General features: G+C 37.5%; 1 protein-coding gene across 8 annotated transcripts in view; it reads right to left on the bottom strand.

Moving 5' to 3' along the window:
• The window catches only part of UPF2 (UPF2, regulator of nonsense mediated mRNA decay), a 131611-nt gene that overhangs the window by 96080 nt on the left and 10864 nt on the right, over nt 1-24667 (bottom strand). For all 8 annotated transcript variants that reach the window (XM_006098215.3, XM_023761955.1, XM_023761954.1 and 5 more), the window contains 2 exons: nt 14256-14416; nt 170-367 (listed from right to left, as the gene is read on the bottom strand). In XM_006098215.3, the coding sequence (XP_006098277.1) occupies nt 170-367; nt 14256-14416 (359 nt within the window). The remainder of the gene's footprint in view (nt 1-169; nt 368-14255; nt 14417-24667) is intronic.

Below are 24667 nucleotides of genomic sequence, written 5' to 3'. Positions count from 1 at the left end.
TCAATGACTCTCATCATTGATGTTTCTCTCTCTCCCTCTTACTTCCTCTCTGAAATCAATAAAAATATATTTTTTTAAAAGTAGTAACTAAAAAATATTTTTTTACGAATAATATTTTGATACTAATTTTTATAGCACTTAATGTAAAAATTTGTCCTCTAGAATTTACCTTTAGAATCATCTTTGTTGGACTCTTTATTCTGACAACTTTTTTCATTATCTTTAAACAAGATGGCTGGAACAAAAGCTTTTAAATCAATGAGGTTCTCATAAAAATTCCGAGCATCTTCATCTTCCCATATACCACCTTCCAAGTCATATTCTCCAGGTTTACCAGGTGTAAATATATCAATTCCAGGCCCATGCTCTACAAAAAAATAAATCACAGAGAATTAAAACTATTTCAGGTTAAGCATGCTAAACATCACAAGATATTTTACATTTTCTATTTTATAACTAATGAACCCTGAGTGTTCAACTAACAGAAGCTTCTTCAATCAACAAGCACTCTGGACTATTCACATAACCATCTCTAACATCAAATCACAAATAGTTTTAGATAAAGCTCTAAACAAGGGCAGACTAGAGGACAGCATAGGATAAAGATGATTTTCTCTTCAATATTTAAAGCAATTAATATGAGGGCAAGTAGCCACTTGATATATTAAGCCTACCTTCATGAAACTTAAAACCAAGATAAAAAATATATAACCTTGGACATTTCTAAAACATCCAGCTTCAAGTCTCACCTCCTTCATTAAGCCTTTTTTATGACTCCCAATCCTCTTATATCATAATTATCTCCCCAAATAGACCACAAACCCTTAATTAAAAAGCATCTTCCATATGCACCCCTTTGTTCACTGCAGTGTAATTACAATAGCCAATATATGAAAGCAATCCAAGTGGACAAAAAAGTTGTAGTACATACTAGGTTAATGTAACCGATAGGTGTACTGGTTAATAATGGCAGATTTTGTAATCAAAGAAAACATGGTAATTTCAAGAGAAACATCAAAAGTGCTTTATTCAAAGTAATATCTATTGCTAACTACACATTTCCCCCATCTTTAGGTAATTTGTGGATACCATCCCAATAAAAGTTTTCTTGTTTTGAGGCAAACCATTCAGAGAACCAATTTTCCACTTCTTCGAACGTTTTGAAGTGCTGCTCAGAAAGTGTGTGTGCCACAGATCGGAACAACTGGTCATCTGAAGGAGCAAGGTCTGGGGAATACGGTGGGTGGGTTAATACTTCCTAGGCAAGATCTTTTAACATGTCTTTAACTGGTTTTGAAGTGTGTAATGGTGCATCATCATGAAGCAAAATTACTTTGCCATGTCTTCTGGCACATTCTGGTTGTTTCACGATCAAAGCATGGTTTAAATGGATTATTTGTTGTCGGTAGCGATCAGTATTAAGGGTTTCACCTGGTTTTAGAAGCTCATAATACACCACACCTTCCAGATGCCACCAAACACAGAGCATTGTCTTCTTTCTGAAGTGATTTGGCCTTGCAGTCAATGTTGTTGGTTGACCTGGATCAACCCATGATTTTGTGCGTTTGTGATTCTCAAAATAAGTCCACTTTTCATCGCCAGTCACAATTCAATGCAAAAAAGATTTTCTTTCGTGCCGTTGAAGCAACATTTTACTGATGACTTTCTGGGTTACCATTTGTCTTTTGTTCAGTTGATGTGGCACCCATTTTCCTTCCTTTAAAATCTTTCCCATTGCTTATAAACGATCGGAAATTGTTTGCTGAGCAATGTTTAATCTTTCTGCAAGTTGTTTTTGAGTTTGACACGCATCTTCATCCAATAATGCTTGAAATCGTTGGTCTTCAAACTTTTGCAGTTGACCTGGACGCTCTTTGTCTTTCACATCGAAATCATCATTTTTGAAGCGTTTAAACCAGCGTTCACAAGTATCTTGAGATGGAGCATGTTCACCATGAGCTTCCCAAAGTATACAATAACTTTTTCTTCAAAATAAAGTAATGAATTAAAACTTCCCACAAATGCTCTTTTTTTGGCATGAAATTTGACATTTTTAAGCATAAAAATATCTATGATGTTAACACCTTCAGCAAATTTGACATGAGGTTTTGAAACTTGCTGTCAATACAACAAAATAGCATACATATCAAATCGCATATATATCAACATATATAACTCCATCTATTGAAAAAAATCCAGAATATTAACTGGTACATACAAAAGAACATTACTTGGCCATAAAAAAAGAATGACATTTTACCCTTTGCAACAGCATGGACAGACCTAGAGAGTATTATGCTAAGTGAAATAAGCCAGTCAGAGAAAGACAAATACCATGGGGTCACACATGTGGAAAATAAACAAAACTGAAACACACTCAGAGACACAAAAAGTGGCCTGGGGGTTGCCAGAGGGGAGGAAGTGAAAGAGGTAAAGAGATTAAGAAGTACAAAATAGCCCAGTAGATGTGGTTCAGTGACTGAGCGTTGACCCATGAACCAGGAGGTCATGGTGAGGGCACATGCCAGGGTTGTGTGCTTGACCCCCACTAGGGGACATGCAGGAGGTATGCAAAAGGTAATTCTCTTTTATCATTGATGTTTCTCTCTCTCTCTCTCCTTCTCCTTTCCTCTCTTTGAAATCAGTAAGAACATATTTTTTAAAAGATAAAAATAAAATATAGAAGTACAAAATAGTTACAGGGATGTAAAGTAAGCATAGGGAATATAGTCAATAAATATTTCAATAACTATGTATGGTGCCAGGTGGGTACTGGAAATATCTGGGGAACACTGGGTACAGTATATGATTGTCTAACCACTACTGTGTATACCTGAAACTAATATAAAATAATACTGAATGTAAATTGCAATTGAAATATATAATTTTTAAAAAAAAAGAAGCATTCCTCCTTTTGGCATAACCCTTGGCCAGATTGCCATAATTGATCAATTGATAAATAATTAGAAAAGGAAAGAAAAGATAAAGACATACATAGATATTTCAGGGGAGTGGAAAACCATATATAAATTCTCACTCACACACACATATACACACACCCGGGTCTACCTTTATATGCAACTATATATTCTTAAACTCAGAGCATTAAAAGTAATTAAACATCCTACTTCATAATCATGAGACCATTCAGAAATTTATCTATTCTCGCTGTGCTTCTCTCCAAATAAGAATTGTAAATAAAAGAATGATCATACAGACTAAAAATAACCCTAGAAAAAATTATATTATTCATTAAAAGTTATTAAGGATAAACAAAAATAACAGCAAAAACAAACAAAAAAAAAACAATGCCTCCCTAACTCATTAATTATATGCCTTAGAACAAATATGTTTAAACGTAATACACTAAACCCATATACTCTAAGGGAAAAGATAGATAAATCTATCATTTGTTTAATGAAGAAAATACACAAAAGCAAAGGACAAACTAGAAGACAATATTGGCAATTTTTATACAGAGGAATTAATATCCATAATATAAAGAGATTCTACAAATAAGAACAAAACCCCAATAGAAAAATAAAGATTCTAAACAAATGAGTAAGAAAGTATAATCCTTAACCTCAGTATTAATCAGAATGTTAAAACAAACTTATCACTTTGACCCATAAAATTATGTTTAAAAGATTAGTATCAACAAATGTTGATATAACAGTAGGGAAGGAAGCACTCTCATATCTTAACTAGAGTACAAACTGATATAGTATTAGGGGAGAATAACTAGTCATTGTTTATCAATATTTAAAATAAGCATAATGCTTGATTGTGCAAGATTCCATCTAGCAATCATACCTCAGAAATAACAGAAAATATAAACTAAGATTTACAAGAATGTTCATTATAACACTGTAACAGAGCAAAACTGGAAAGAATCTAAATATCTATCTATATGATACAGGCTAACAAGTAATCAATATCTATATATCTATATATATCTATATATACCTATATATATAGATATAGATATAGATATAGATAGATAGATGTATAGATGTATATACACACACACACACACACACACACACACACTATGTAACAATAAAATGTTAAGATAAATGAGGCATATGTACCTGAACTGACTCAGAAGACTCAAAAATACATTATTAAAAGAAAAGAGGAAATCATGCAAAATAATATCCTGTATAAATTAACAATAAAGTTATACATAAACTAGAGGCCCGGTGCACGAAACTTGTGCACTCGGGGGAGGAGGGTCCCTCAGCCCGGCCTGTGCCCTCTGGCAGTCCAGGAGTCCTCGGGGGATGTCCAACTGCAGGCTTAGGACATCCCTTAGGACTGATGGGCCTAAGCCGTCAGTTGGACATCCTTAGCACTGCTGCAGAGGCAGGAGAGGCTCCCGCCACTGCTGCTGCACTCACCAGCCGTGAGCCCAGCTCAGGGCTTCTGGCTGAGCAGCGCTCCCCATGTGGGAGTGCAAAGACCACCAGGGGGCAGCTCCTGCATTAAGCATCTGCCCCCTGGTGGTCAGTGTGCGTCATAGCAACTGGTCGTTCTGCCATTTGATCAATTTGCATATTAGCCTTTTATTATATAGGAGGATAGCTGATTATATATTTTGTATATACATTTTATATATAACAAAGTCTAGACAGATTCATATCAAACTGTTAACCATAGTTATCTTGGAGAACAGAATAGATATGACAGGAGACTTTCACTTTCTACTCTATAATATGCACATATATTTTACAAATTTTAAAAATAATGCATTTGCATAATATTTTAAATTGTAAAAACAATTCAAGTCCTGAGAGGCAAAAATACTACAAAGTCAAAAAGCAACAGAAAAAGTGGTGGTGTTGGGGGGGGGGGGGGGTGGATATTGCAATGTATATTTTTAAAAAAATCATTTCTGCCCTGGTTACTGTGCTCAGTGGTGAGAGCAAAGGAAAACATTCATTCTCATATACTTAGTGGATGTAAATTTTTGGAAGAAAATTTGGCATTATATATTGAACATAAAAATGCATATAACCTTTTAACTTAGGAACTCTACTTCTAGGTATTTATCCCTGAATACTAGTAGTACACATAAATAGTCATAGGTACAGAAATTTTATTATAGCATTGACTAAAATAGTTAAAAAGTTAAATAGATATAACTTAAATGTCAACAGAAGACTAGGTAAATACAGCAAAATCATACAACAGAATGCTACTGTGCAGCAATTTAAAACAATTATATGACAACATAAATTGATATAAAAAGACCTCTACGATATATAATTAACTTAAAAATGTAGTTGCAGAATAGTATATATGATACAATCTCATTTCTGTGAGGTAAAAAAAGGGTATTCTAGTTACTGAAAAATTTAGGCCTCTTCAGGCCAAGATGAAGTACTAGAAAACCAGGCAAACAATAAATACAATGGTTGTCAAAACACTAAGACATCAGGTAACACAGGAGAATGATTCCTGAGAGAGAAGAAACTGACACCTACAATTAACTACCCTAGCTTATTACCTGGTAAGATATTAAGGAAACCTTTGGAGTAGCAGTTGCCAACCAGTGGTCCACAGACCACTGGTGGTCCGTGATGTCCGAAAGGTTGGCGACCGCTGTGGGCCAGGGCCAAGAAAGAAAGAAGCCAGGCAGATCCCAGCAGTCTCCATGAGTTGAGGAAGACAGAGCTGAGAGTCTGGCAAGACTCTAGCCCAGGTGGCTAAATTTTGCAAGACAGAGTACCACAGAAAAAGGAACACAAAGATTTGCAGAAGGTTCCTTGAATATTCAGTTGAATACTGATCAGCCTCTATTTGTGAGGAATCTAGGTGAAAGTGGGAAAATAATAACTCATGAATTTTCTAATTCATGGGAAATCAGTATAAGAGAATACTTACTTACTAATAGGGAAAATTAGTACAAAAGGATACTTACTTAATAATAGGGAAAATTAGTCCTAGAATAAAAACTGCTCTGATCCCATCTAACAAAGCAAGCCTGGAAATAATGAAATTGTTTCCAAGTAACTTAACTAGGTCCAGAACAAATCTCAATGATATTTCTGAGAATAAAAAAATATCCAGCACACATCCAATAAAACACCAGGCATGCAGAGAAGTAGAAAAATTACCAGAAATGTATAGGAGATCAATCTATCAATCAATAATTAAAAGCAATGCAGAAATAGTATAAATTGTAAAATTAGTAAAGACATTAAAACAGTTATTCTAACTATACTTCATATTCTTTTTTTTTTTTTTAATATATTTTATTGATTTTTTACAGAGAGGAAGGGAGAGAGATAGAAAGTTAGAAACATCGATGAGAGAGAAACATCGATCAGCCGCCTCCTGCACATCTCCTGCTGGGGATGTGCCCGCAACCCAGGTACATGCCCTTGACCAGAATCGAACCTGGGACCCTTCAGTCCGCAGGCCGAGGCTCTATCCACTGAGCCAAACCGGTTTCGGCATATACTTCATATTCTTAACAAGCTAAAAGATAGACTGAGCATGATCAAGACCATGGAAAATATAACCAGCTTCTAGAGATAAAAACTACATCTTTACATTGAATTAACAGTATATTAGACACTATAAAAGAAAAAAATTAGTGAATTTGAAGACACAGCAATAGAAACTATCCAATACAAAAATAAATACTTAAGAATAAAAAGGACAACTTCAAACCACCTAGCATAATTGTAACTGAATCTCAATAGGAGGAAAGAAGAACAGAAAAAATATTTGAAGAGTCAAATTTTTTAAATTTGATAAAAATTATAAACCCAGATTAAAGAAGTCCAATGAACCCCAAGCACAAAAAACATAAAGACAACTACACCAAGTCACATATAATTAAGTTGCTTAAAAATCAGTGATAATGAAGAAAATTTAAAGCAATCAGAAAAAAAATACATTATGTAAAAAACAAAGAATGATAGCAGCTTCCTCATTCAAAGCAATGCAAATTAAGACAGTAGAGCAACATATTTAAAGTACTGAAAGAAAAAAGAAGTCTCACCCTAAAATTCTACACCTGGTGGAAGTATCTTTTAAAAACATTGACAAAATTTTGTCAAGATCTATTATCTGTGGAAAATGCCTAAAAATACTTGAAAAGTCATTTAGCATTTTTTAAAAAATTATCTAAAATTTTGGTAGAAATAAACCAAGTAAATACCAAAGGATGCTAAATACCATGAAAATATCTGCGTTCTAAAATATAATAAATTTACTGAGAAACCAGCCAGATTCAACCAAAACACAAATCCTATGATGGAATTGTCTTTTAAAAAATTCAAAATTTCAATGCTCAATGATAAGGAGATTAAAAAGTCAAAATTATGTACAATTATATATAAATACTAGTGGCCCTGCACACGAATTTGTGCGCAAGTAGCTTGCTGCCACTTGCCTCAGCTGGCCGCCCCACCCACCGTTGCTTGTAGCTCTCTGCTGCACGTAGCTCACTGCCCCGCCCTCCTGTAGCTCTCCACCCAATGCCCCACCCTCCTGTAGCTCTCTGCCACAGGTAGCTCACTGCCCCGCCCTCCTGTAGCTCTCCACCCAATGCCCCACCCTCCTGTAGCTCTCCACCCAATGCCCCACCCTCCTGTAGCTCTCTGCCACAGGTAGCTCACTGCCCCGCCCTCCTGTAGCTCTCCACCCAATGCCCCACCCTCCTGTAGCTCTCTGCCACAGGTAGCTCACTGCCCCACCCTGCTGTAGCTCTATGCCGCTTGTGGTTCGCTGCCCTGCCATCCTGCTGATTGGTCGTTACCCGTCACAGTGTAATGACCATTTGCATATTATCTCTTTATTATATAGGGTAACAAAATATATGTATTCATTGTATACAACAGGCATTTCTTATTGAGGATGTAAAATACAAAATACCTTCTTATAAAAGAACTAGAGGCCCATTGCAGGAAGATTCCTGCAAGAATAGGGCTTCCTGAGGCTGGAGTGAAGCTTCACTCCCACCTCCACCACCCCGCTTGCTTCTCCGCAGCTTCGCTCCCTTCTGCAGCACTTGGCTTCCTTCTACGTTGTCTTCAGTGTTAGATCTGCACCTGTGTATGCAAATTAACCGCCATCTTTGTTGGGTTAATTTGCATACTCATCTGATTGGCTGGTGAGCGTAGCGGAGTGACACCAATTTGCATGTTTCTCTTTTATTAGTGTAGATACTTTACAAATACCAACAGTGGCCCTTACATCTCATATGTGTTTGGTGATTGGGACTTAAGCACCTGTGGTTTGGACCCACACAATGCAAAGGCAGTGGTAAGCCACTACTGCATTTCCTTCTTTCTTTTTGTTAAATTTTTTGTTTTACCTTGAAAATAATATAATAAGACAGTCCAAAATGAAATATGAGATAGTGCTGAGAGATGAGACTCCCAAATCAGAAACCAGTCAGGTTACTAGAAAAGAGCATTATTGCTAATGACACAACCAAATCAAAGCCAAAATGACATCTACCAGATGATGTGCACAAAGGCAAAAGGAAAGTACGATGCTGCACAGCATATACAATCAGAACTAGGAATGTGAGAAGCATGAACCAAGGTAAGCTAGAAATTATAAAACAAGGAATGGAATGTCTAAACACTGCAATGCCTGCAGTTAGCAGGGAACTGGAATGCAACATTACCAACTGGGCAACTACAAAGTGTTCTACTTGGAAATGACAAACTCAGAAGACAGGGAGTGGCTTTAATACTTAGGGAAGATGAGCACATGAAGTTAGGGGCTACAATGCAAGGTTTGACAGAATATCTATCAGAATTCCAAGAAACCTAATTAATATAACAATCATTCAAATCTACATTTCTACTACAGAGGCTGAAGAAGATGAAATGGGAAGCTTTCTTTTTTCTGTTAATCCTCATCCAATTTTTTCCATTGATTTTTTTTTTTTTTAAGAGAGTGGAAGGGAGGGAGAGAGGGACAGGAGAGGGAAAGAAACAGATGTGAGAGACATATATTGATTGGTTGCCTCCACATCCACCCCACCAGGGCTGGGGATCCAACCTGAAACTCAGGTATATCCCTTCATTCCTTCCCTTCAGTGTGTGGGCTGACACTCTAACCACAGAGCACACCGGCCAGGACGGAATTGAAAGCTTTTACACAAGGATCCAAGAAGAATTTAATCATACACCAAAACAAGACATGCTGACAATTATAAATGACTGGACACAAAAGCAGGAGATAAAGCAGAAGCAAATGTCATCAGAAAATGTGGCCTAGGAGTTAAGAAACAAAGTAGATCGGCATGCAGATTTCTATGAAACCTATAACTTGTCCATCACAAACACATGCTTCTAATAACCAAAAAGATGACTGTATAAATGGACATCATGGGATGGCTAATAAAGAAATAAAGTGGACTACATAACTGAAAGCAGGAGAAGCTGTTTTCTTTCTGCCAAAACAAGACCAGGAGCAAACTGTGGTACTGACCATAAACTGTTAATATCAAACAGAGTAAAGGTGAAGAAGAGCACTAAAAAAATAAAATGTAAATAACATGCCTGATGAATTTAAAGTCCACATTAAAAAAAAAATTGGCACTGTTAAACTTGACTGACCAAAAACCAGAAGAACGGTGGGCTAAAACTGCAAGTATTATTAGGGAAAAATTAAAACAATGAAGGAAGAAAAGGAGGAGGAAAAATCGAGGTGGTAATGGAAGAAATACTAAAAATTGTTAGAGACCGATGAAAGGCAAAAGTAAAAGGTGACAAAAGCAGGGTTCATATCCAGCATTCAGTTTTTCAAAAATTATCACATAAAGCTAAAGAGAAAGAGATAGAAGAGAACAATAAAAAAAGAAAAATAGGAGATCTCTATCAGAGGATTAAAAAATTAAAGGAAAATTCAAACATAGTTTAGGAATGCTGAACAAACCAACAAGGAAACACACTATCTGGCTAGGAGAGAAAAAAGGGAAGGTGGAAATAATATACTGAAAATCTATACAGAAGAGACAAAAGGATGACAGATACCTTTGAGGAAGATTACTATGAGGAAGAACCTGTAATTCTAGAAAATGAAGTGAAAGCTCCCCTCAAAGTACTGAGAAGAAATACATCACCAGGGGTAGATGAAATACCAATGGAATTATTTCAAGACACAAGTGCCAAATCTATTAAAATCCTAACAAGATATGGCAACAATATGGAAAACAAAATGGCCTACAGATTGAAAACATTCAATATATAGCCCAATCATCAAGAAAGGAGATACCAAGGAATACAGTAACAATAGCACCATTGCTCAAATTTCCCACACAAGTAAGGTGATATGTAAGGTGATCCTATATAAAAAAAACCTAATATGTTAAGTGTCCAGTTATCTGGTCGGCCATTCAACCAATCAAAGCGTAATATGCTAATGATATGCTAAGGCCGCTCACCCGCTCACTATGACGTGCACTGACCCTCAAGGGGCAGATGCTCTGACCAGTAGGTTAGCTTGCTGTTGGGGTTCCACCAATTGGAACTGAGCAAGATGGACCGGACACACCCTTGAGCCCTCCCACAGTCCATCCCTGGCTGGCCAACCTCCTGCGTCCCTCCCCAGCCCCCATCATGCACTGGTGGGGTTCTTAGGCCTGGCCTGCGCCCTCACAATCCGGGCTGAGGGACTCTTCCCCACCCCCAAGTGCACAAATTTCATGCATCGGGCCTCTAGTACTGTGGTCAGCAAACCGAGGCTCGCGAGCCACATGCGGCTCTTTGGCCCCTTGAGTGTGGCTCTTCCACAAAATACCACGTGCAGGCAAGCACATACAGTACGATTGATACTTCGTGGTCCATGCGCAGAAGTCGGTGTTTTGTGGAAGAGCTGGTATTTTGTGGAAGAGCCACACTCAAGGGGCCAAAGAGCTGCATGTGACTCGCAAGCCACAGTTTGCCGAGCCGCAGTTTGCCAACCACTGCTCTAGTACAATAATAATGGCCTCTACCTTACATGGTGTAAGAAATGCCAGATGTTCAAGATGGATTCAGAAAAGGAAGAGGTATTGAGATCTAATTGCGAGCATTTGCTGGATATTAGAGTGCTCCCAAGAATTTCAGAAGGTTAGTTTATGTGTTTTATACACTATAATAAAGCCTTTGATTGTGCTGATCATGAAAAGCTATGGGTTGCTCTGAGAGAAATGTGTGTGCCTCAGTGTTTGTTTGTCCTGATGAATAAGCTCTATCTTGAACAGGAAGTCACTATCATGACAGAATATGGAGACAGAATAATCTCCTAGAGGTTGCATTTTAACTATTTGTTTAATCTGTATGCAGAACGTATAAACAACTGGGCTAGACTCAGAGGAAGAAGGAATGAAAATTGGTAGAATAAATAAAAATAACTTAAGATATCAAGATGATACTATCTTACCGGCAGAAAGTAGCAAGGATTTCAAATGACTTCTGATAGACATGAAACAAAGTGCCAAAGCAGGACTGCATTTGAACATTAAAGACAAAAATCATGACTACAGAAGAAACACACAACTTTAAAATAGACAATGAAGACACTGAAATTATTAAAGATTTTTCTTACCTTGGTTCACTTATCTGAGACTGCAGCCAAGAAATCAATAGAAGGCTGAGACTCGGAAGGGCAGCAATGGAAGAATTAGGAAAGATCCCCAAGAGCAAAGATGTGTCATTAGAGACCAAGGGCATCCACACCCTTCTCTTCCCAATTACTATGTAAAGATGAGAAAGTTGGACAATGAAGAAGTTGACAGGAAAAAACTGATTCATTTGAAATACAGTGTTGGAGAAGAGCTCTACCAATACCTGGACTGCCAGAAAGATGAACAAGTGGGTCCTAGAGCAAATTAAGCCTGAAACATCACTGGAAGCAAAAATGACAAAATCGAAACTGCCCTCTTTGGTGCATCATGAGAAGGCAGGGTGCTTTGGAAAACACAAGAGTGCTGGGAAAAATAGAAGGCAGCAGGAAAAGAGGAAGACCACATGAGATGAATTGACTCCATAAAAGAAGCTATGGCCCTAGCCCAGTGGTCGGCAAACCACGGCTCGCGAGCCACATGCGGCTTTTCGGCCCCTTGAGTGTGGCTCTTCCACAAAATACCACGTGCGGGCGAGCACGTAAAGTGCGATTGAAATTTCGTGGCCCATGCGCAGAAGTCGGTTTTCGGCCTGGGCGAGTCTATTTTGAAGAAGTGGCATTAGAAGAAGTGGGGGGTGTCGGTCGGTCGGGCAACGGGATACGCAGCACGGGGGAGGTACATTGTTTTGAGGTACGTTCGCTGAAGTCGACCCCTTCCAACTCTCCCATCCACACTCGTCTATCTGAAACAAGTATACAAGACGAGTGTGGATGAGAGTTGGAAGGGTCGACCTCAGCGAACATACCTCAATCAGATTGAGGACGTTTTTAGCAAAGGCCAGCTTAGGAGTACCCTAATTAAGTTAATAACAATGTACCTATCTATATTGTTTAAGTTTAAAAAATTTGGCTCTCAAAAGAAATTTCAATCATTGTACTATTGATCTTTGGCTCTGCTGACTAATGAGTTTGCCGACCACTGCCCTAGCCGATTTGGCTCAGTGGATAGAGCGTCAACCTGCGCACTGAACTGTCCCAGGTTCGATTCTGGTCAAGGGCACATGCCTAGGTTGCGGGCTGGATCCCCAACAGGCGGTGTGCAGAAAGCAGCCAATCAATGATTCCTTGTCATCATTGATGTTTCTATCTCTCTCCCTCTCCCTTCCTCTCTGAAATCAATAAAAATATGTTTAAAAAAAAAAAGAAGCTATGGGCATGAGTCTATAGGAACTGAGCAGGGTGTTGAGAACAGGACACTACACATCACTCATTCAGAGTCACCAGGAGTTGAGCGGGTTCGACGGCACATAATACACACACTGTACAAACACTTCCTGTTAAAATTTTTAAGTAAATAGGATTGCCAGATAGTTTTAAGATTAATAACTTATTTCAAAAATAAAAACAAAATAAAAAGATTACTAATTTATTAATACTTATCTACCTAACATAAATATAATTATTTTATCAAGTAGTTAGTGTGACAGGTTAGAGCAATATGTTAAGGAACCTACCAACTTAAGGATAATCAAAAAGGAAGTTTAAAACACCTTTGAAATAATATGAAAAACAACTCTCATAAATCATAAACAGCCCTGGCAGGCATGCTCAGTGGTTAGAGCACTGGCCTGCATAGCAGAGGGTCTCGGGTTCAATTTCCAGTCAAGGGCATGTACCGGGGTTGCAGGTTCAACCCCCGCCCCCAATCGGGGCACATGCTGGAGGCAACCAGTCCATGTGTCTCTCTTACATTGATGTTTTTCTCCCTCTTTTTCCTCTCCCTCTCTCTCTCTCTTCCCTCCCCCTGCCCTTCCACTCTTTTTAACAATCAATGAAAAAAATACTCTCACTAGTTGGGTGAGGATTAAAAATAAATAAATAAGTATATCATCATCATCGTAATAATAAACAATTTATATCACAAACTGCAAGGTAAGATTTAGTTCTAAATAACAAGATAATATAGCATTGAAAACAAACAGATTAAAAATAAGGATATTAGATATACTAGAATTCCAAAGGTCAAATGTATTTTATCACCAATCCTATATAATAAAACCCTAATATGCAAATTGACCAAATGGCGGAACGACTGGTCGCTATGATGCACACTGACCACCAGGGAGCTGGAGCTGTCCCCTGGTGGTCAGCGTGTTCCCACAGGTGGAACACTGCTCAGCCAGAAGCCAGGGTCAAGCAGCGCTAAGGAGCCCAGCAGGCAGGCAGTAAGGAGCGAGGGGTCCTGGACTTCGAGAGCCCCAGACTGCGAGAAGGCGCAGGCCAGGCTGAGGGACAACCGCCCCCCACCCCTGCTGAGTGCACAATTTTCGTGCACCAGGCCTCTAGTTTGATAAATAAAATGAATCTTTCTATAATTCAAGTATGGTTTACGATAAGCCCCTTGGATATAAACCAAGGAAATTAGTTACAAAAGAACTCAAAGGAACTCATCATAATATTATGAGTTAATTATTATTCTCTAAGTTTAAAGCCTTTTACATTCAGCGGAGCATTTCAAATAGTTTTTCAAGGTTCTTATTAGCTCTTATTACTACTACATTTACAATTTTTTAAAGGCATGTAAAAGGCTTAAATTTTCAATACACATCTGGCAATAATACACTTTAGTGGTAGTACTTACTAAAATATCATAATATTTGTTTTTAAGAATATCTTACCTTCTGGTGTTGGTTTGTCTTGAGGAAGATCTGGCATATTTTCATCCAAAAGATCTGCTAAGGATTGAGAATTTGCCAGCAGCTTCTGATAAGACATAGCAAATTCCTCATACTGTTTATGTCTATCTTCACTTAGCTCCCCTTTAGAATGTAGAATACGCCTATTAAAAAAAATTAAAACTGATAATCCCATCAAAATACATATGATCATGTAATGTTCCATATATCACACAAGTTTATTACCACAATATTCTTTGAAAACATATTTTTATTACTTAACATTTTCAAGATATATCTAAAAACTGAAATATGTATACAATTCAACTAAGCAATTACATTTTAACACTGGTTCTTCAAAGAATGAGTATGATTAACAATTATCCCTGCAAACATAAAATATAACAATATGCCACTAAATAAAAATTATTTAATCTTATTACAACCATACTCCCCTCAGAAACACAGTTAATCAAAAATACTTAAAACAACTCCTGACATAACCTAAATGAGTTTGTTTTCAAAAGCAGGTTATAGAAAGAACCAGTATCTTTAAACATTCACAACTATTTGAATCAACATTATCTTTTGAAAAAAGCACTTATCTTCCACATAGCCAATTCTTAATTTACTGGTTATTTATCCATGCAACAAATATTAATGGAAAAATCTACTTAACCAAGACCAGGTCACCTCTAGGAGCAGAGGACACAACTTCTCTTCCACTCTGCAAAGTTTACTAATAAGCCACCCTTAATTAGAAATGCAAAACTACTGAAAATTTTCAAAATATATAAAGTGAAATAAAAATCTTACTATATCAGTATAGATGGTTGAAATGTCTATAACTGGATCTAGTTTTTTTAAATAATTAAATATTTATGTAGTAGTGTAACATTTGAAATTTATAAATCTAAATGCAAATATGACAGATTTCACAAAGTAAATTATAAATTATAAAGTGATTTTCAAAAGCAATATCTATAAAGTTGTTTTAGCTCCTTGTCATTTGAGTTTTCCTATGAACAAGGAAGAAAATGCTTTAAAACATTTTTTGTGGTTATCATCTTAAAAGTTACAAAAAATAAAGTAGAAAGACCATGCCTACATTTATTCGCTTCTGCTTATTTGAAACAATTTCAAGACTTCTCCATCTTACTCCATTTCTACCCACTTTTGTGTAAATGTTGTAACATTCCAAATAACATTTTCTATTTTAAGAATATCGATTCCTATTACAAGCACAAGATAGATCAATGTATATATATTACTTACTATTCATTAACTCCAATTTTTTTTTAAATATAGCCTATTAGGATCTAAAATGAGAAATTGTCAATCATCTTCTTATGATTTAAATATACATTAAACCTTATGGACAGATTAGTAAAATGTCATAATAGTTAATCCATAATAATCCAGGCTAAAAAGCATTTCTCTTAAAAATACTGTCATGAGGAGAAACCAAGATGGCGGCATAGGTAAACACCTGAAATTGCTGCCTCGCAAAACCACTTCAAAACTACAACTAAAAGACAAAACGGACATCACCCAGAACCACAGGAAGGCTGGCTGAGTGGAAATTCTACAACTAGAAGAAAGAGAAAAGCACACTGAGACTCAGAGGAGCAGCAGAAGTAAAGTGCAGAGGTACGGAGGCGCAGCAGAAAGGGCTGGCTACTGAGGACGCAGTTGTTTTTCAATAGGGAGGGAGACATAAGCTCCCAGCTGCTCTGAACTCCATTTCCGGGCAAGTCTCTGGGGACCCAGACTCACACGGAGAGTAACTGGACTGTGTGGCATCGGGCGGAACTTGAGGGCAGCTTTCTCTCAGAGGTGCTTGCAGCGATTACTGTGGGACACTGAGACCCGGGGCCTCTTAGGGCAGGGCTGAGGATCAGCCATAGCTGTTTGCTCCTCCCTGTTGATTCCCTGAGACCCCGCCCCACCCAAGCTGTGCGCAGAGGCTTTTGCATATGAATGGCCTGGTCCTTTGCAATCTACAATTACCTAACAAACTGCAGCTGGGCCAGACACCCAGAACATCCAAAAGAAGGCCCAAGGCCCCACAGCAGCTTGCACTGCTTCACAGCTGGGCCTCATCTGGGCACCTCCAAACCCCAAACAAAGAAGAGGAATCTGCAGATCTCTCTGTAGCTCCTGCTGGGTAGCCTCAGGCAGAGGCTAAATTAGCACCTCCTTAGAGATCCAAGTGCCAGTATACCCAGTGGTCAGAGTGGGACCATCCAGATTACAACTCCTCAGATCCATAAGGGACACACTCAGGGGGCAGACTCAGTGAGCACCAAAGCCCCACTGAAGCAAGTCTTGCCCCATAAGGGTTTCTCCAGCACAGAAGTTCTCCCACTGCAGACACAGCTGATTCTCACAGCCAATTGGCCTGGAGGTAAATTCCTCCCAGTGATACTAACAACAATCAAGGCTTAACTACAACAAGACTGTGCACACAGGCCACAAAGGGGTGCACCAAGAGTGTCCACCTCAGGTAATTGGGGAGGCTGAGCCACTGGGCCCTATAGGACACCTAGCACACAAAGCCACTCTATAAACACAGGAAAGCAGCCAAAATGTGGAGACAAAGAAACAGGTCACAAACGACAGAAATGGAGGAAAGCAAACTACTGGATATAGAGTTCAAAACCACGGTTATAAGGTTTTTCAAGAATTTTCTAGAAACTGCTGATAAATTTAGTGAGACCCTCGATAAATCTAGTGAGACCCTCGATGATATGAAAAAGGACCAACTAGAAATTAAGCATACACTGACTGAAATAAAGAATAATATACAGAGATCCAACAGCAGACGAGAGGATCCCAAGAATCAAGTCAAAGATTTGAAATACGAAGAAGCAAAAAACACCCAACCGGAAAAGAAAAAAGAAAAAAGAATCCAAAAATATGAAGATAGTGTAAGGAGCCTCTGGGACAACTTCAAGCGTACCAACATCCGAATTATGGGGGTGCCAGAAGAAGAGAGAGAGCAAGATATTAAAAACCTATTTGAAGAAATAATGACAGAAATATGGTGAAAGAAATAGACTTAAAAGTCCAGGAAGCACAGAGAACCCGAAACAAGAGGAATCGAAAGAGGACCACACCAAGACACATCATAACTAAAATGCCAAGAGCAAAAGACAAAGAGAGAATCTTAATAGCAGCAAGAGAAAAACAGTTAGTTACCTACAAGGGAATACCCATACGATTGTCAGCTGATTTCTCAACAGAAACTATGCAGGCCAGAAGGGAGTGGCAAGAAATATTCAAAGTAATGAATACCAAGAACCTACAACCAAGATTACTTTACCCAGCAAAGTTATCATTCAGAATTGAAGGTCAGATAAAGAGCTTCACAGATAAGAAAAAGCTAAAGGAGTTCATCACCACCAAACCAGTATTATATGAAATGCTGAAAGGTATTCTTTAAGAAGAGGAAGAAGAAGAAAAAGGTAAAGATAAAAATTATGAACAACAAATACATATCCATCAACAAGTGAATCTAAAAATCAAGTGAATAAAAAATCTGATGAACAGAATAAACTGGTGAATATAATAGAATCAGGGGCATAGAAAGGGAGTGGACTGACAATTCTCGGGGGGAAAGGGGTATGGGGGGGTGCAGGAAGAGATTGGACAAAAATCGTACACCTATGGATGAGGACAGTGGGGGAGGGGTAAGGGCAGAGGGGGGGTGGGAACCAGGTGGAGGGGAGCTATGGGGGAAAAAAGAGGAACAACTGTAATAATCTGAACAATAAAGATTTAATAATAAAAAAAACACAAAACAAAAACAAAAAAAGATTAAGTAGGTAGAATACTGTAACAACAAAAAAATACTGTCATAAAGGAGTTTCTCTCTCCATTTAATACTCATCTTACAGGCAAAAACAAAGTTTCTTTTGGTTTTATGATGAAATTTTAAAAATTAAAACAAAAATCCAAAGCATTTAAAAATATTCAAACTACGAAAGAAATGACTAACATTACTTTGAATGAGCTTGTTAGAACTTTCAATTACAGTGTCATTTTGGAAGTTTAAAAAAGTCATTAAAATTAAATAAAATAAATGATTTAATAAATACTACTCATATGTTCTGCAATGTATTACTAGGAAAAATGTTAATTAATAAAAACTTAAGTGTTTATGCTGAAGCAAATTATGTTAAAAGGGATAATAATTGCCCTGGCCAGGTGGCTCAGGTGCTTGGAGTGTTGCATACCTAGGTTGCAGGATCAGTCCCTAGTTGGGGTGCGTATGGGAGGCAACTGATAGATATTTCTCTCTCACACTGATGTTTCTCTAAAAACAAACAAACAAACAAAAAAACTGTCTAAATAAAATCAATAGAAACATATCCTCAGTAAAAAAAAGAAAAAAAAAAAAAACTAGTGGTGGACCTAATCTGGCTTATGGGCCAAAGTTTGCCAATCCCTGTCATAATTGGAGTTAACTGAGTTAGTATCATTATTAAATGTATTATAAATGAGCTCATTCTCTCATGAATATCACATAAGAAAAGCAATGCAACAATATTAATTCCAAGTCATATTCATTATAACAAAAATACAAGAAATTAGCCCTTAACCCAATATATGTGAGAAATCATGGTCTGAAAATACCCTAGGGTACATCAATCCTCGATTTCTGGATTGTTTTTATATTACTAAAGCTGACAGAAAATACCAAATAGTCCACTCTTAAATCAAGCATTATCTCATAAATCTTGTTACTTCTTTTATTTTGTATACTGTTTACTATTGTTTTATAGTTTTAAAAATGAATTTTTAAAATAAGGTTAGCATACAAATTTTCAAATCATAAAATGCACAAAGAGAAATTCTCATTGAAAAATCTTACTGGCCCTAGCTGGTTTGGCTCAGTGGATAGAGCATCGGCCTGCGGACTGAAGAGGCCCCAGTTTGATTCCAATCATGGGCACATGCCCAAGTTGCAGCTCGCCCCCAGTGCGGGCATGTAGGAGGCAGCCAATCAATGATTCTCTCTCATTGTTGATGTATCTATCTTTCTCTCCCTCTCCCTTCCTCTCTGAAATCAATAAAAATATATTTTAAAAAAGACTTTAACAAAGTTTTATATTTAACATATTTTAAGTATATATTAAAAAAAACTTTCTGAAGGATTAGGCAGGCAATATATTAAGAGTGAACTAACATTTATTGTATACTTACAATGAGCCAGATACTATTATTAAGTGCTTTCACAAATCTAGGACTTGAGCTCAAGTAAGTCTGGCTTCAGACTGTACTGCCTTTCAAATTAACATTATCCACTTGGTACTTCAATATTGAAATTAGAATGTCTCTCAAATGCCTATGTCAAAGGCAAGCTTTCGATATACTGATGGTGCTAGTTTTATATCCTTTTTGGGTCCTTCTTTTGTTTGGATATCACTTGCTAAGTACTGAGTGGCTAATGTATTTACTAGACACTTTAAAAAGTACAGGCACTAAACACAGATGAAGATAACTACTAAGGAAGATGTGAAAAATATAGTATGAAGAGGTAGGAAAGAAAATGATTCTGTCACTTGCTAAGTTACACTGGGCAAGCTCTTTAATCCCTAAATCTGATTTATCACATTCAAAATAGAGGTATTTCTTTCAAGGGTACTGTGATCATTTAAGATCATAACATCAATGTAAAACAGTATTTTCCTGAGGGGGGGGGGGGGGGGGAGCCAGAGCCCACTGTTGAAAAGACAAGAACCTCAATGCCAATATTATTCTGATCTTCTATTACTCAAATTAAAAAGGAAAAAAATCTTGACAAGAAAACAGAAAATCCATTTTAGCTTTGACCTATGGAGTCATGCAAAATAACACAGAAGACATGGCTAAAATCTTGAAAAAGTAATCATGAAGCAGACCCATAAAAAACTACTAGAGGCCGGGTGGTATGGCCCAGTGGTTGAGCATCAACCCATGTACCAAGAGGTCTCCAGTTCAATTCCTGGTCAGAGCACATGTCCAGATTGCAGGCACAATCCCCAATGGGGGGCGTGCAGGAGGCAGCCAATCGATGTTGTTTCTTTCATCAATTTTCTCTCTCTCTCTCTCTCTCTCTCTCTCTCTCTCTCTCTCTCCCTTCCTCTCTCTGAAATCAATAAAAACATATTTAAAAAATTAAACTACTAGGTTTTACTTTTCATCTCCTTTAGCACACTGTCAAATTTTCACAAGAATAACTTAAATTTCCTGAGTATTAACTTACATTTTCTTTTGGTTTCATTTTAGAATTTGGTTTTTTTATAATCTTGTGTGAAAAGAAACTAGAGCATAGTTAAGCATATACTCAATCAAATATATACATATATATATGTAATTTCAGAGAGGAAGGGAGGAAAGATAGAACATCAATGATGAGAGAGAATCATTGATCAGCTGCCTCCTGCACCCCCCACACTGGGGATCGCGTCTGCAATCCGGGCATGTGCCCTGACTTGGAGTCGAACTGTGACCTCCTGGTTCATGGGTCAATGTTCAACCACTGAGCACGCTGGCTGGGCATATATATACTAGAGCCCCAGTCCACGACATTCATGCACTGTGGGGGGGAGGGAGTCCCTCAGCCCGGCCTATGCCCTCTCGCAGTCCGGGACCCCTAGGTGGACATCCCCCAAGGGGTCCTTAGTGCTGCCACAGAGGCAGGAGAAGCTCCCGCCATCGCCTCTGCACTCGCCAGCTGTGAGCCCAGCTTCTGGCTGAGCAGCGCTCCCCCTGTGGGAGCACACTGACCACCAGGGGGCAGCTCGTGCGTTAAGTGTCTGCCGCCTGGTGGTCAGTTCGCATCATAGCAACCCATCGTTCCGCTGTTCAGTCGACTTGCATATTAGGGTTTTATTATATAGGATTAAATTCTCACCTGAGGACACATTTTTATTGATTTGAGAGAGAGGAATGGGGGGGATGGAGGGCAGAGAGAGAGAGAGAGAGAGAGAGAGAGACATTGATTGATCGATTGCCTTGTCCACATCCCAAACAGGGATGGAGCCCACAACCTGGGCATGTACCTTGACCGGGAATCAAGCCAGCCACCTTTTGGTGTATGGGACAATGCTCCAACCGAGCCACACCAGCCAGGACAATCAAATATTTTTAAACAACTATGTCAAAGTCACTGAATCAGAATCTGAGAATATCTACAAGGAGGTAAATTTTAGAGCAGTTACAAAATTGTTAAAGCCCCTGAGTCTAATAAAGCACAATGACATAACATCTTAATAGTGCTTAAATATTACACAGCTTATCCAACAATCTACCCGTAAAGGTAAGGTACAACTTACTTGGAAGGAAAGTGAAAGGTAACACTATTTAATTTAAGGTCAATGTGTTTTTAAGTTTCAGCATTAGTAATGTCTCTTTAATTTGCATTAATAATAAAAATAAAAATAACACCTCCTGAATTTATTAACATTGGAGGGAAAGCCTACATTCTACCTACATTTCTTTTTTTTAAAAACTTTAACGCAAATCACTTACTGCTGCTGAACTCTGTTTGCAATTATGAAGGTTGTAATTCACCAGTAATGAATAGAGAAACTTGTCACCATTCCCATCAATTGGGGGGGGGAGGGGGGGGGGATTAAAACGCTTCAAAATTATTCAGGCAAAAATTCTGACATTTCACTATACTGCAAGAAACAATTCTGTTACACAATTAAGTTATACTAGGTCATATTACTTCTATGAGAATAATATCTCAAAGTACAAAGTATATCTCAAGTATAGAGCATTGAATATAATATAAAGCAAAATCTACCAAGAAGTAAAGCTACTAACTCTAAATTGGCAAATATTACTAGATGATGTTTTTAAATGTGTAAATATTATACTCTCCAGATCAATCATTTAACCAAAATGTATTTTTAAAAGTAGTTTTAAGTACAAAAAGCTTATAAACTTAAATTTAATAGAATTCACCCAACCCTAGGGTCAGCTGTATCACTTGCTAAATCCCTTAGGGCTTAGAAACAGAACTAGCTATCTAATACCTATGGTATCAGCCCAGATAACATGAGAAAAGAACAGTCAAGACTCAGTGAGTCTCATTCAGTTACTGTATGGCTTTCAATCATTCATTAATGTCTTTAAGAAAATATCAGAGGTGTTTTTACTCTATTTTTTTAATTGGTTGAACAAATATTTAAGTATAGACTTTAATTAGTATAGACTAAGACTTCACAACCTAAGAATAGTGCCATTTCCCAAGCTAATTAAAATGACGAAGCGCACTTGGGATTTATAGACTGAAAACCGTATATTTGATTTTTTTAAACCATCATTATCAGACATTGAATAAAGGCTTAAAATAATTTAATTGTATATGAGTCTTAAATATCCATTTAGATTTCTAGCATTATCATGCTTAAGAGAAACCATACTGGGGAAAACTACTGCCCATAATTTATTCCCATGATGTAGAAAAACCTCAAAACACCTACTAGATAATGATTAGGAGGGAGAAAATGTTGGAAACTGGTCATTTTAACAGTACACTGTAACATGCCCTCTTAGAAGTAAGGAGACTAACATTAGACCAAGTAGGGACTCTGCACTAATCCATTCTTCATGTCTTTGCTCAGTCAGGTATTTAAATCACTTTACGAGAGGCTGCTCAAAGTGAAGATATCCTAAAGCATGAGTTATTTATTAAGCCAAATGCCAATTATTTTCCATATTGTGATTAAGATTTTCATATCCCCCAAACTATTACATCTAAGTGGACAATCTCCCATTACAAAATGACTATTATACTGCTAAGATCAATTTACACTAAATAAATAACCTCCTCTAACAGATTAATGGTTCTGTATTTAAATGTGTGAAAGTTTCTGGAGAAAAGCCACAAAACTGTGCTCTTTAACACTATGTCCTTCTGTACAAAATTTCCATGGTGACTTGAATAATGAAAAAACAGGTCTGCTTATCAAGCTGCAAGTGACCAGTAGGTAAGTACACTTAACAATACACACATAAGCAATGTTCAAAATTATCATTAGGTTAAAATGCTATGCCAAAAACATCTAAATAAAGTTTACAAGAGGTAAGTCTGAAATCAGGTTTAAAAAATTCTTTCACTAGCTCAAGGTGAAGAAATGGTTTGGCAACAGTTCATTTAAGAAAGTAGGCTTTAGCCCAGCCAGTGGTTGAGCATTGTATGAACCTGAAGGTCACGGTTCGACTCAAAGTCAGGGCACATGCCTGGGTTTCCAGCTAGATCCCCAGTAGGGGGCATGTAAGAGGCAGCCGATCAATGATTCTCTCTCACCACTGATGTTTCTCTCTCTCTCTCTCTCTCTCTCTCTCTCTCTCTCTCTCCCCCCCCCTTCCTCTCTGAAATCAATAAAAATATATTTTAAAAATAAAAAGACAGTAGGCTTTAGGTGTATATAAGCCTAACAACAAGTCCAAAGAATGACAAGGCAGCTATAAAACTAATGGAATTGTAGGTACTAGGCAAAAAACAATGCATCCAAAAGAAATGTCCTAAGAACAGTGAAGTATGTGAAAATCATGGAGCAAACTGAAGGAACCAGAGGTATTTAGCCTAAAGAAGATGAAAGGGAAACATCTGAGCAGTCTGCAAAAACAAGGTGGGACAAAAGTAGGTTTACGGTGGTTCATATGGAAAATAATACAATAATTAATATATGATAATACAAGAATAAAGTCTGTCTCGCATACTCACAACTTTATACCTACTTTTGCCCCATCCTGTATTTGAGATAGTATGAGTAATATCTGAATAAGAAGCCTGTGCTTCTCAAACTATCTATGGTAAAGGAATAATTTTTTTCCAGTCCTTACAGACACTTATAAAATACAGTAACAATATCAAGACAATGGAAAATTGCTATTAAAATGTCTAAATGCTTGGTCTCAGTTTCTGTACTTAAGTCACTGTGAACAGGTAAACAGGTCATGGCCCTTGTTTGAGTAGCTTTATTCCATCTGTACTAGAAAAAAGTAGTAAGTTAAAGGGAACCATTTCATGGGGAGTTAAATTTCAGCTTGAATTCCTAGCAAATACATGTGTCCAATACTGGAATGGCTCAGAGCACTAATCTCTTTGGAGAGGTTTTTAGAGAAAAAAATTTGTGTCATATAACCTGTAAAATGGATTGCTACACTGGAAGGGTGATTAGGTTAAGTCACTGTAGGTGATTAGGTTAAGTCATTGTAGAATCTCTTTGGCTCTATGCTTCTGAGAGGCCAATCAAAAGCAAACACATACATAAAATCCTTAAAGTAGCCAATAAAAAATAAAAGCATACTTAGAAAATCAGTTGTGATGTATTAGGTAAAACATGTGAAAAGGAAAAAGATGGAAAAATGACAACACACTATGTAAACCATAATTAAGAAGCCTTAAATAT

Source organism: Myotis lucifugus, unplaced genomic scaffold (assembly GCF_000147115.1).
Source record: "Myotis lucifugus unplaced genomic scaffold, Myoluc2.0 scaffold_223, whole genome shotgun sequence".
NCBI lineage: Eukaryota > Metazoa > Chordata > Mammalia > Chiroptera > Vespertilionidae > Myotis > Myotis lucifugus.
This window is presented reverse-complemented; position numbering and strand designations above follow the sequence as displayed.